This window comes from Chenopodium album, chromosome 3 (assembly GCF_948465745.1).
Source record: "Chenopodium album chromosome 3, dcCheAlbu1.1, whole genome shotgun sequence".
NCBI classification, from domain to species: domain Eukaryota; kingdom Viridiplantae; phylum Streptophyta; class Magnoliopsida; order Caryophyllales; family Amaranthaceae; genus Chenopodium; species Chenopodium album.
The window spans coordinates 80516671-80531310 of NC_137836.1; the positions used below are offsets into that span (position 1 = coordinate 80516671).

At 32.2% G+C, this 14640-nt stretch overlaps 1 protein-coding gene across 1 annotated transcript; it reads left to right on the forward strand.

Annotated features, from left to right (window-relative positions):
* Positions 1-2456: 2456 nt before the first annotated feature.
* On the forward strand, positions 2457-5863 carry LOC145624425 (uncharacterized). Its single transcript, XM_081677457.1, has 3 exons — positions 2457-3256; positions 3368-3764; positions 4221-5863. Exons 1-3 carry the CDS (start codon positions 3028-3030, stop codon positions 5524-5526), a joined length of 1932 nt encoding a protein of 643 aa, XP_081533583.1. The 5' UTR covers positions 2457-3027; the 3' UTR covers positions 5527-5863.
* The last annotated feature ends 8777 nt before the right edge of the window (positions 5864-14640 follow it).

The following is a 14640-nucleotide window of genomic DNA, read 5'->3' on the forward strand; positions in this document are numbered from 1 at the left end:
ACAAGTACATATTCTGTTATTGTCTTTTATACTTGTAATTAACAAGGAAGAATTATAATTATAAGACACAGATTGAACTTTTTTTTTGGGTTGCCAAAGATAATTCTTATCTTAAATTTTAAAAGAAAACAACACTCTAAGATACCTTTCCTCCCACAAAAAAAAAAAAAAAAAGCCACTTAGCTAAAGGTATAATAAAAGCAAGAGATATGTTTAGAAAATAAAAAAAAAATAAAAAAAAAAAGGCTCCTCGATCACTGTACCTAGCTAATTACTTTTAATATATAGCATGTCAAGCATATAAGTTGAAAAAATCACAAATTTTAACTCTTGCGGAAGTCAATTGCATTCACGTAGTTAGTGATCGATCGAGTGCCTTTTAATTTCTTTTGATGTTCGATCTTTGTAGTTTATGTAAAAGTATAAAAAGAAGTTTTTGGAATGAAACAAGTAACTGTCAAAAAGAAACTTTTTATTTTAGTAAAATTAAATTTAAACTATGAGACAATATGATACAAAAACTTGACCGCCCAATTTCCTTCATGTGTCCTTTTCAAGTGAGGTTAACAATGCAAACTGTTCTATTATAATGACTATAATAATTAATGAACTAATAATAATAATCTTAATAAGGTGACACTTTATTTGAAAATTCTTCTCTAGGTTATATTTATACCGTTGTATTTACATGTGCTTAAAACGAAAGAAAGTAATGAAGTATTGTAATACTTCATAAAAAAAAAAAATAATAAATAATAAAAAAAAAAAAAAGCATACCAGCTAGAGAAAGTAATATACACCACTTATGTTAACAAATTAATTATGAGGCAATTTATTATACAGTTTACTATGATCGTTATTTGAATATCTTTCTGCGATTTCTTGGAATTATCAACTCATCTTTATTATTTTCCTCACTATGCATACTAGTAACGTATTGAAAGTTCATGCATGGCTTGAAAATTAAACGGTCCTTAATTGTTATTCCCTACTTGACTAGCCCCAACAACATGCATAGTCAAAACACTCTACAAAGAAAGTATTACATTATATTAGTAATTAAGAATAATTGAGAAAATAAAATAATTAACAAAAGTAAAATAAAGACATAGTAACAATTAATTAATTACTTATTCTATACATGGGTTTTAAACTTTTACATACTTTTTTACATATTTTACAACTTGATCGATCAAGCAAGCTAGCATGTGACAGTAACTACGTAAAAACAAAGCTGAAAATGAATATACAGAGAAAAAAGTAGGAAGAAAGTTAAATGAGGAAAAGAGAAATAAGTACAGAAGAAAGGTTTGATAAGAGGATTTTACTACTTGTTTACACAAGTCTAATTGAAAAATGAATGATGGGTAGAATGAATATACAAATAGACAGTTTTTTCTGCTGTCTCTCTTCATTTACAAATCATTGTCCCTTTTTACATCCTTGCTTTTTCATCTCACTTTTTAGCACAGATTGGAAAGATGGTTAGATTAAAGAAAAGTTTTTAGCACTTGGGAGATTATTTTTATTTTTACTTTTACAAAAGCTTTGTTTTTATAAAGATTTTTTAGATCAAAAAGAAAGGAATTTTTTTATTTTTATGGGGGTAGGGAAAGATATACTATAGGTCCCAACTAAGGAAAAGACAAAATGGGCAACATCAGATTTGATGGTGGTTTTTTTAATATTAATTCTTTCAATAATTCTATGGCTATTTAATTAATTATTCACCGCTCAATTCAATAGTTTTGCATATAACGGGTGTGTTGCGTACAACACTCAATAGCTTAGGACATGTTCTTCTTTTTTTTTTTTTTTTTGAATAGTAGGACATGTTCTTCTCACCCATACTTATAGATTTGATCAACCCAAATTTATTTCATTGTTTACATCTACTCAACTAACCTTGATCCGAGTTGATCAAACCAAAGTAACCCTAATTTTTTTTTTCTTCTAATTTTTGTTTTCATTTCAAAGTGAAGAGAATGCAACTTAGGACCTGTTCTCTAGCTTCAACTTCTTTTCAATTCAGTTATGTTCAGTTGAGCTCCAATTAATTAAGTTCAGTTCAATTCATAATTTCCTTCTCTCATAAAATATTTTATTCAATTCAGTAAATCAGAACATACCCTTAGTCAGATCACCCATTAATAAAGTCGACTGTTACATTATTATTTAAAATGACTTAGTTTGTACAATTGTACATTTATAATATCTCCGCCCCTTTGTACATACACTAAATGGCTAGCTATTAAGAGTTTTTCTCGTCAAGGGGATCTCCTAATATCCTCTTTTTTTATCCATGTAAAAAAAAAATAGTAAAAAAAATATTTGCCATTAAAAAAATAAAATTAAAAAAAAAGGTATGTTTGGGATTTTCCCATTTTCCTTTGGAATTTGGGCAATGGTTTTTAGTGAGAGCACAAGGGCTTTCTCTCTCTCTCTCTTTCTCTCTTTCTCTCTTTCAGTACTCTCTAACTTTCTCTCTCTAGAATGTGGGTCGGGTTAAATTAGTTGATTTTAGTAAACCATATTCACATTTATGAAAAACAACTTATGTTATATAGTCACACTAAGCTACCACCTACAGAATTCATTTTAGCCTTATTCGTTCTCATCAGCACCCTCTCTCTCTCTCTCTCTCTAAACACAGACACAAAAACTTTCTCCCTCTAAAAAAAATGAAAGTTGTCTGTTTGGTTGCAGCCAAAGGAAGAAGAAGCCATCTACTACACCTCCCAAGCTAGCTTCTTCTGTTAGTGCTTCATACCATTTTTTTTTTCTTAAACCTTTTTTATTTATATATTTCATCTTAACTTTGTCTTTCTTTCTTTCATTATTTTCCAGATTTGGGTTTTCTTTTGTCTTTTTAGATCATTCACATATTTTTAGATCCTTCAAAACAAATTTATTTTTTGTAAACATGACAAAACAAAGATCCAAATTAAGTTGCTAATTATTTTTTATAGTTTTCCAAAAATCCACCAATTTTGTTTGTTTTTTTTTAAAAAAAAAAAAAAAAAAAGAATGATAAAACATCAGCTACAACAACAAGAACAACAAGTTTTTTTAGAAGAAAACATGTCAAATTTGACTTCTGCTGCTTCTGGTGATGCTAGTGTTTCTTCCGGTAATAATAACAATAATAGAGTTGAATCTAGCAACTCTTTTTACTTTCCACATCATCACTCTGATGACCAACAGCCTTCTGAACAACCTCCGGCAAAGCGGAAGCGAAACCTACCCGGTAACCCAGGTAGGTGAAATTCAATTATTCTTAGTTGTTCTCGTGTACACCTATTGGTTAGTTTCATTCATTAATATAACCTAGCTAGCTAGGACGACATGTGACGATTGTGTTTTGTAGACCCAGATGCAGAAGTGATAGCTTTATCACCAAAATCATTACTAGCAACAAACAGATTTGTTTGCGAGATCTGCAACAAAGGGTTTCAAAGAGATCAGAATTTACAGCTTCATAGAAGAGGGCATAACTTACCATGGAAGTTGAAGCAGAGGACAAACAAAGAAGTTAGGAAGAAAGTTTATGTTTGTCCTGAAACAAGCTGTGTGCACCATGATCCTTCAAGGGCTTTGGGTGATTTAACTGGGATTAAGAAACATTTTTGTAGAAAACATGGTGAAAAAAAATGGAAATGTGATAAATGTTCTAAGAGATATGCTGTTCAATCTGATTGGAAAGCTCATTCTAAGGTTTGTGGTACTAGGGAATACAGATGTGATTGTGGCACCCTTTTCTCCAGGTACTTTATTTTTTTAATTTCACTAATTCATTTATCTTACTTTTAATTATATCATCACTTTTATTAAACTCATGGGCTAATCATATCTTAATTTGTTTCTTTGATTGTACTTAGTTCTTCTTGTTTAGTATTGGGAGTCAATTATTGTCTAAACAGGAAGAATTTTTAAACACGGAGGGATGGAGTGTATGTCTATGGAATTATTAATAGATGGTAAAGAAATAGGGAAGAGACAGAAAACAAGAGAGGGGGAAGCAAAAAGTTGATCTGAAACATGATTAAAATAAAAAAGATGCATGATTTTTTGTTTTGATGTATGTGAGAGTGTATGCATGTGTTAAGAGTATAGTACTACTGCTTTTCTTTTTCTTTTTTTCTTTTAATGTGGGGGTGTTATGTCATATATATATTGTGGAAGTCATGTGATAAGATGGGGTTGTTAATATGTTTGTGCAGGAGAGATAGTTTCATAACACACAGAGCATTTTGTGATGCATTAGCAGAGGAAACAGCTAGATCAATCACTACAAACTCAATTCTACCACACCCTATTGCTGCTGCTGCTGCTGCTGTCGCCGCGGCCGGGCCTTCCAACTCTCACTTCATGACCCCTCAGCAACATCATCATCAGCAGCAAGTTCAGTTCCAGCAACAACAACAGCAGGATCATCAGCTACATGCATTCCCACTGAAAAGAGAGCAACAACAGCACATGATGAACAACCTCCCACCATGGCTTGCTTGTCCATCAATTGATCCATCATCGTCTTCGTCATCATCAATCTTCCATCACCATGCGATGATGCCACATCAGCAACAGCAACAAAATCCAAACCCTAGTAACAACAACAATAGCCCTAGCATGGGACCCACATTCTCATCATCCTCAGGAGGAGGAGGAGGAGGTACAGGAAGTCTTGGTGGACCTTACCACACACAAGTATCAGTAGCAGCATCATCTCCCCACATGTCAGCTACTGCATTGCTGCAAAAGGCAGCTCAGATGGGCGCTACCATGAGCAACACTGCAGCCACTCAACCCCACCACCACCACCACCACCACCACTCGCAACGTCACGTGACTGACACTAATCCCAATACAACTACTACAGCTGGTTTATTTGGTTTGAATTTGTCCTCACGTGATCAAGATATCATCCCAACTAGTACTCCTACTACTACTACTACTAGTACTACCAATAATAATAATAATACTAGTGGCCTTATTGTAAACCATGCTTTGTCTTCTTTTGGGAATAAACCTACAACAACTCCAACACCAACCACCACCACTACTACTACCAATGTTGCCGGTGCTACCTCCATTGGTGGGTCTGATCACCCACACCTTACTAGTCCGAGTTCGAGTCTGAGTCCAAATACCAACCCACCACCACAACCACAACCACCAACATCCTCCTCTAGCTTCTTCCATGACATGATGATTAATTCTATTTCATCTTCCTATGATCACCATGATGAAGATGCATTTGGTATCGCTGGTATGTTAGGCACTTCCAAGAAAGGTGGCGATGACACTTCTTCCATGGCTGCATTCCATCACTCTCTCGGTGCCACCCGAGGCGACGACAACAACAACAACAACAACAATGGAGGAGGCAATGATGGATTAACAAGGGATTTCTTGGGATTAAGACCACTTTCACATAATGATATTCTCACCATTGCTGGACTTGGTAATTGCATCACTACAAATCATCATCATCATCAACAAGATAGCCATAAATCATGGCAAGGTTAGCTAAATAATTAAATAGCTAGTAATTTAAGTTTAATTAATTAATTAGTTACTGCAACAACATTTTGCTTCTCTCTTTCTTTTGTTGTTGCTTATTAGCTACCTTCTCTCAAAGGAAAAGGGCTTTTGATACATTATATTGTTACACCAAAAAATACAAGAATATGCCCCCCTTTTTTTTTTTAGTATCAAGTTTATATATATTCATATTTGTATAACCCTTGTCACTACATTTTCTACATCATATCATATGAATATTCTACATAAAAATAGAATATAAAGTATACTCTTTTCATCATGATAAATAAATAAATAAAATTAAAATGAAAGTGAGCCCTAACTTTTTTTTTGGTTTCAAAGCAAAAGCCTAAGAATATTACCATTTTTAGGAAATACATTCATATGCAATGCAAATAAAAATTTTGGCTTTTTTGTGGATTTTTTTTTTATTATTTATAAAAATAGTGTGTTTTTTTTTTTTTATTATTATTATAATATATTTGTGTTAGTGCATGTGATGTGGTGTCTATTTAGAGGAGTGATTCTTTTTTTCTTTCTGTCAATTCTTTCTCTTAAGGACCACTTTAGCCCTGGCCATGCACCGCACGTGGTCCAACCTTTTGAGCACCCTCTCTAGTCTTATTCACATGAAAACCTTAGCTTATAATTTTAGTCCTTGATTATGAGTTAATTACTTTAATAATACAGTTAGTTAGCAATTCAATGATTTTGTTATTAATTCATGTTATTTCCATTAATGATGTCTAAGAACAAAAGTATGTTTGTTTGTTAATCATGAGATTGTGACATTCCCTATATATATTCGATCTTATTACCAATGTAATGCATATAGAATTTGATGAATTTATTAATAGTTGAATTTTGTCCTTACTTATTGCATAGATAAGTTTAATTAGTGATAATTATTTAACAAGTTAATGACTCTAAAAATTTTCTGACCTCAACTTGAATTTGTAGGGTTGTATTGACCCATTTTAAGGTTGATTATATATTTTAAACCATGCGTATGAACAGGATGATATGAGACATCGTCTATCTTAATTGTTGAATTAGATAAGCTAAGTCATTTTTTAGAATGTGTATTAAAAACATTTTGCCTACTTTTATTGATAGAAAATATAAAGTTTACTTTAGAGTATTCGTGTTCCTCTCTATTGATTGTTATTGATTAAAACCGATTTTAATATGATAAAATCAATTTTCACTCTTTGATAATTGAACCTTGATTTTGATTTTCTTTAATTTATATAGAATTGATCTTAAGAAAGCGAAACTGATCACATGTTTATCAACACATGAGTAAATTAAAAATTTACAAGTTGAAGCTAGCTTCATACAAAATTTTACCTAAATGACACAATGATGAGTAGCTTTTTCATCTCTCAATTCACAAGTAGTTTTTTCATGGTTTTTCCTCATCTGCAAATGTAGAAATAAATTGATGAGGAAACCATTCTCCATCAAAGATTGTACATTGTTAATATTATGTGATGAAAAGAAAACTTTTACATAATTATGGATATAAAATGAAACTACTCCTTATTTAATTCGATAAATTGGTAGAAACAAGTAAAGATGGAATATGCACGTAGATCGATTATATTATATCCTTGTGACTCGATAGATCACATAATATATGCATGATGCATGCCAAGTATTTCATATATATGCTTATATTATTTCACTTTGTACAGAAGCCACAGGCTTATATTGGCTTTTTTATTTTATTTTTTAAAAAAATTAAGGGTTATGTAAATGTCAGACAGTGATTTTCAAAATAATAAGTACATCATATAATATTTTGCCTTTCTTACAAAAATATTATTATTGTCCATATTAGAAGTTGATCAATAATCACAAAACTTAATGTAATATATGCTACATGATATTCTTCTTTTGAGTACTATTGCCTTTAAGAAAACGTTGATGAAAATTTCTACTTTAAATTTTGATGATCATTTTTGGATGGAGTTAGTCCTTTTAAAGAATTATACGAGTATTGAAGTTCACACCACACTAATGCATGCCCTAATAACAGTACATCGCATTTCCATAATTAAAAATAATTAGGGTAATTATTAATTATGATACTTCCAGATCCAAAAAGAGATGAAACAATAATTTAAACCACATATATTGCTGACTCTTCTTCTTCTTCCTCTCCCTCCTATTCTCATTAAATTAGGTTTTGTATTTAATTAGGTCATGACCAAAATAGGCGATTAGTATAGGTCAAAAACAACTCAATTTCTTCGAATTAAATTAAGCAAAAGAACGATGATAATACATAAAATAGCTAGATATTAGGTCATGACCTAAATAGATTCGTTCATGTAGATCTATACAATATAATTAACTGTATTTACAGTCAGATTATCCTTAATGAATCTATGTACTTCACAAATAGTATTAATCTAAAGTTAGTTTATTTCATCAAAAAAAAAAAAAAAAAAAAAAAGAAAAGAGAGAGAGTTTATAATGCGAAATTACTTTATTTGATGTATAGATCAAAAGACGCAAATGGTAAGAGATGTACACTTGATTTAAATGATGTGAATGTATGAATGAATCTCGATCGATAATCTAAGTATACTTACCAATCATCTTATGTTTCAAAGGGAGATTCTCAAGAGATGACTTAAACAAGGCATCCTAAGCTCTTTATAAATCATAATTCACATTTGTTTGGAAATTGCATGCACACAAAGTAGTTAATTAGATAGATATTATTTTCTAATATAATAAAGGTAAGGGAAAGAATACATTAAGATAGCTTTATACATCAACAATAGATTGCTCAAAATTTTCAAATATAATAACTTTTGGCCATATGCTACATACCATACGTTTTATTTATCATGAGAAATGATAGAAAAACATACTATAAAAGTCGAAGAATGAACCTTCCATAAAAAATGATTATCACGGAAATGGTACTTGACCTAAATAAAGTTGCTAACTTTGCATCACTTATAATCATAACGAATTCAACATAATTGTACCAATTTGCACGACTATTTGTCTCGTGATGTTTTCAACTAGTACTACTTGCTTGACGAGTTATCGTCAACTAAATGTTTTTCTTTTAAATCTTTTATAATTAAAGTATATTATATTACACAGTATTTTTTTTAATCATTTTTTATGACCCTTAATTTAATAAGTAATTGATGTTAACATCTAAGGCCCTACATTACTTGACTGTGGTCAGCCGTCCAATTTTCAAAATGTCTTCCAATTCACAAAAGTTGGACCTTTAATAAGTGAAGTAGTATTTTTTTTTTTTTTCTTCTGAATTTTTATTAAAATTATTAGTAAAAGGCAAAAAGAAACAAAAATAAACCCACCAATAAATTTGGACGAATTTAAGTGTTTACAATTGAAGTAGAGAATAACTCAATAATCTAGGAATTTAAAGTAGCATCTCTATCACACACACACTCACGTTTTCATTGACAAAGACATGTTATGTGATGAGATTCAAATGGAGGTGCCTTTTTCTTTTTTTCTTGTAAATTAATTTTACATTACACTTGATGACGAAATGTAGCACCAACAAAATGTATATAATTGCTTAATATTATGAATGTGAGCATATTAAAATCAATAGAGCTTTCCACAATTCCACCAATAATTGTCTATTGAAAAGGATGGAATTCCATAACTTAGAAATATATGGATAAGTTTAATCATTGATTTAAGTTAAGAAAATTTGAGTTAACAAAGAATAATAAGTTTGCATTGATTTGACCTCTATCCTTATTCTAGAATAAGAAAGAAAAATCATATTATTGATAGTGAGTTAGTTATTCAATTCAATTAAAATTAATACACTACTCTAATATATGTTAGTTTTTTTTATTTTTTTTTTATTTTTTTTTTTTGGGGGGGGGGGGTCATGTTGAGTAAATGTGAAAATAACTTAGCAAAAATCTCCAATTAGGGGGCGTTTGGTTCGCGGATTATAGGTATTAGGTATGAGTTTAGAATGACCAAAACCCATACCATATGTTTGGTTGTCAAAAATATGATTTTTAAACCCATACCTCAAACCCATGAGGTATGGGGTTTAGAAACCTTGGGGAGAAGGTGGGTTTGACTCATTTCATTCCCTTAAATATCAAATATATGAAATTAAGGGGATGATATTTCATTCCAGAATTGAACCAAACACGTGGTATTAAGTATCAAGTTCCAACCCGATACCACCTTAACCCTATTCCTGATTCCAAACCTATACCACTCTGCGAACCAAACGCCCCTTTAATGGTATTAGAGTGATTAAAGTAAAGTTTTAAATTCCATTCTAGCTTGAATCAAAGCTAAAATATATATATATATATATATATATATATATATATATATATATATATATATTGGGCTTCGTTTTTTTTTATTTAGGCCCAACCTAGAATTTTGAATAAAAAAAAAGAGCTTTAATCAACTTATAGACTTTTTTTTTTTTTCCAAAACTCCTCCTATTAGCATGTAGGTCTAAACTCATTAACTCACCTACATTCTTTATACTCACTTACATTCTCTTACTTTATACATGTAGATTTTAATCTAAATGTGTACATGTGTATGATGAATATTTAAGTAAGTTAAGCACTTACGCATGTATTGTGTGTGATTGTGTGAATATTATTGTATACATCTAAATTATCTAATCTTACAAGCAATCTCATATTCTAAAGGTAGGTTGAGACTGAGAAATATAAATATTTGATAAAGCATTGGATGCAACAAACGTACTCCTACGCTGCAGATATGCTCTTTGACCCCCTAATTCATAATATAAGATACGAATATGAGTTGTATGTATACCTTTGCCTGAATCTAACTTGGGTTTTTTTATTATTATTATTAATTCGAGATATTACTTGTGAGATTTATACAACTAAATTTTTGTAATTGTTATTGTTCTACAAATCCACGTATGACCTTTTATTTATATTAAAATAATAAACTTGATTATACTACGGAATATTAAAATGAAATACGTAGAGGGTTGATTTGCCCAATCTTTTACGTACCAATACTATGGCTAGACATGCAATGGAGTTTAGATTGATAAAACTTTTCCATAGACACAAGAATTTATATTTTTACTTTTAAGTTTAACATAGTAAAACAATAATGTAATACGTACTCCGTATTATGTATTCAACTATATATGTTTCGCACACTTAACAAAAACATATTAGAGCAGACAAGAAGTATTGCATCATACTAATAACACTAATAATAATACTGTAAATAATATTCAAACATTTGCTTATAATAAAAAGTACTCGGTACCCCAATTTTGTTCAGCCCATATAATAACAAACCTAGCTAAATTAAGGTAGGTTTGGACTTGGACATTCCTACGACTCTACGAATAAATTAAAATCACCCAATTTCAATAATTAAATTTATATGTTAGCTAGGACTAGAAAGTATTCCAATAAAGATGATTCAACAAATATTTAACCTTATAATAAAATACGTATGATTAGGCCATCATTAACATTAAAAAGTAGAATCCCATGAAACGTGAAAAACGCTTTATAGAAAGAAGGTAGTAGAGAATAATAGATCAGTGAAAATCAAAAGCTAAGAAAAATGGTGGATCATATAATAATTTATTGACAGATTGCTAAAGTTAGGTCAATGTGGATGTGTATAAGTTGTGTTTTTTGCTTTGGAAAGTGGTGTTTGGCACGTCTTTTTAGTGGTCTTATAAAACAAGGTTTAATTAGGGGTTGTTATTAGATTAATAGAAATCATAACAATGCTTATATAAGACTTTTTTTTTTTTTTTTTTTGAAGGGGAAGATTAAAATTCATTAATAATAAGCCATACGGCACTTACATAAGAAATCGTAATCGAATAATACAAAGACAAAAGAACCAATTACAAGTTCGAAATAAAGGAAACTACAATTGCACGCGCAGAATGACTTTCTAAGATACCCTTGGCTCATATAACGCTGTCCTATGCAGCCTCTTGCAAGGGGGTCTGGCAATATGTTGTAGTTTCTGACAAGAACCTTCATTGGCTCAAAATCCTGTACTCCTCGACCTAAAATCAAAATTGGTGTCGTACACTTCACCCTTGATAAGACAATCTCCGATTTAAACACAGATATCGGCATGGAAGCATAACCCTTTAGCCCAAACCAACAGAAGATCAAACCAAAGCCCCATAGCCAAAAAACCCGGTTCAAATCCTGCACCAGAAGATTGGTATACCGATCTGCACACCCCATAGCACACCAACACACCACACAAAAAGAAAAACTAACAGACCCAAAAAACACACAAAGACGAAAACAGGAAACCCAAACACTTCACACACCACTAATAGAAAAAACAGGAACAAACTTAAAAACAAGAACTACGAACGGAACCCTAACAACCCACCCCGCCGCCACTCCGAGCACAACCACCAAAGCTCCGAGGTTCACCAACCCAAACCACCTACCGCCTGACAATAAAACCCGAACCACCAAGGCCCGCCCGAGAAGCCCAAACCCCCACACCCCTGAACCGCGGCCGCGACGGCCTTACGCGAGGGACTAAGAACGGCCCTACGCGAGGGACTCAGAGGGATCTCCCTCCCCGTTCTCGAAAACAACGACGCAACGACGGACAAAACGGAGGGGCATAGACACGGTGGGGAAGCGGAAACCAAAACCGGCGGCAAGCCGGCAGCAAGGCCGGTGAGGAAACGGAGCGGCCGAAAATGGGAAGCGGTGCACGATGCTAGGCCGGAAATACAAAAAACCAAAACGAAAACTAAGACACAAACGAGAAAGGAAAAAAACCACCTAAGGGAGTAGATCGGAGGCTCGCCGACGCTGTGGCATGGGCGGTGAGCCGCACGCCGGCCGGCGAGCCTCATGGCCGGAGCAGTTAGGGAAGCCGAAAGGTTTTTGAGAGAGAGGGGGGGGCTAGAGAGAGAAAGGTTTTCTTACGTGTTAGATAGTATATATGTATGCTTATATAAGACTAATAGTAAGTAATAATGTAGATTCCTTTTAACTAAGTTTTTATTTTTATTTATAGGTTTGGATTGAATGATGTTTTTAGGGTATGCATTTAGATGATGAGAACTAGAATATTCATTCATAGGTTATTTGTTTGACACATCCTTACCCTTTTAAGAACCAGAAGTTGTGTTACTATTTCAATTCTACAGTGTAGTGACGATTATACCCTTGCTTCTTTTTTTTTTCTTTTTCTTATTTTCCTTGTTAATTGACTCTGGTCTTCAACTTCAGTTGCTTTTCCCCTTTTTCCTTCTCCACCGTTCATTTCTGCCTTTTGGTTTCTCTCTCCTTTGAACCCCAATCTTTCTCACTCCATCTCTCCTTTTTCTTTCTTTCTTTCTTTCTGCCATATGCTTTCTCACTTACCCAAGAGCGGTGGTGAATCCATTGAAGGAACTTCTAAGCTATCCCCTCCATTCAAGCAGCTTGCGAGGTATGTCATAATTTGATTTTTTTCCCCTTTTAACCGTTAATCGTGATTAATTTGATGTTTTTACTTAAATAATATATGCATATTCATGCTTCTGGCTAATGGAATCTGCTTTATGTTCCCTTATTCGATTGTTTTGATTGGGCCTTTGTGATAGATTATGTAAATAATCATTTGTAATTATCTTGTATACATTATAGTCAAAGGGCTATCAATTAGCTTCCTGATTTGTAGCTTTTAGTTATGCCTAATTATGGGCTTATAGTTTGTATATAATGAACTTCAGTGAATGAGAATACGGACGGCAAATATTCACTCTATTCTTATACTTTGCTTGAAATCCGATTAAGCATCAACATTCTATATGGTTTACTTTCTGCTCTTATGTGCTTCATGAACTTTAATGTAATTTTATAGACATAAATGGGTGAGTTATCTATTTTAAAAGTTTAATGCTTATCTAATTATATTTAATTTGGTCAGTTGATGTAAAGATGCTATATTGAATTTGATAGTTGGGTGAAATTAGTATTTAGTAGGATCAATTCATTTGTTTTAATTGCAGAACAAAAAGGTTTGTAATATTTCGAATGATTATAGAGTTATTGTTAATATGTAATGATTTGGGAAGTTGATATAGTATGAAAGATGAAGGATAAGAGTATAGATATTGGTTTTTTTTGCAAGTATTGGAATTTGATCAATGGGAAGAATGATATGATTTTTTCTTCTTGCTAACGATTAAGTTTATGTATCTCAAAAAAATAAGTGAACGGTGAATCTAGCTGGTTGTTTGGTTTGGTTCAAAGCTGAGATGGTGTAAATGAATCTTGCAACTTAATGTGTTTGGTTCTTTGATATTCCTAAATTTTAGAAGCACAATGATGAAAACCTTTGATGCTTATGAATTCATGTGCAAGCACAACAGCTATATTAGAAGAGTTTCTAGACATAACCTTTGCATATGGTGTCAGTGATGAGTTCATGTAATTTGGTGGTTGCTTTTAGCCTTCGAAAAAGGAATCCAAATTTTATGACAGGCAGCTCAGGTTTGTCTTGGTCTACCCCTTGGCTTCTTATTTTGTCAACTTTGGTGCAAATTTAGTGATATAATGATGAAAATATAGGAAATCTTCAAAGGTTTTTTATAATTAAGTTGAGCTTGTTAATCTGTACATTTGAATAGTGGCCACAATGGTATCATTTCTTAAAATTAAGCTCTTTATTATTGAATACTACAACTATATTGGACCTGAGATGATGCCAATCTTCCTCTCAATTATATTGTCTATCCTCCTCCTCCCAAGTTTCCCATGCTATGTCTAATGGAAATAATATTTGGGGTTGATGAAGAATTGTTAGCTTAATCATCCTTTTTTTAATCACATTTTGAAGCAGGAACTAATTGCTTAATGTAGCAAAGACTGAATTTTTTTTCCAAAAGCATAGGGTGTTGTTGATTGGGTATATGCATCAAAGTGTTTTATAACATTAATCTTATGTTAGTTTGTATGTATTTGGGAGGAATTTCTATGCCCAGGCTACAATGCATCATATTATTGGTGATTGTGGGATTATGTGAATTGAGGAAGACTACAATGCCCAGAATACAATTGAGGAATTGGTGAT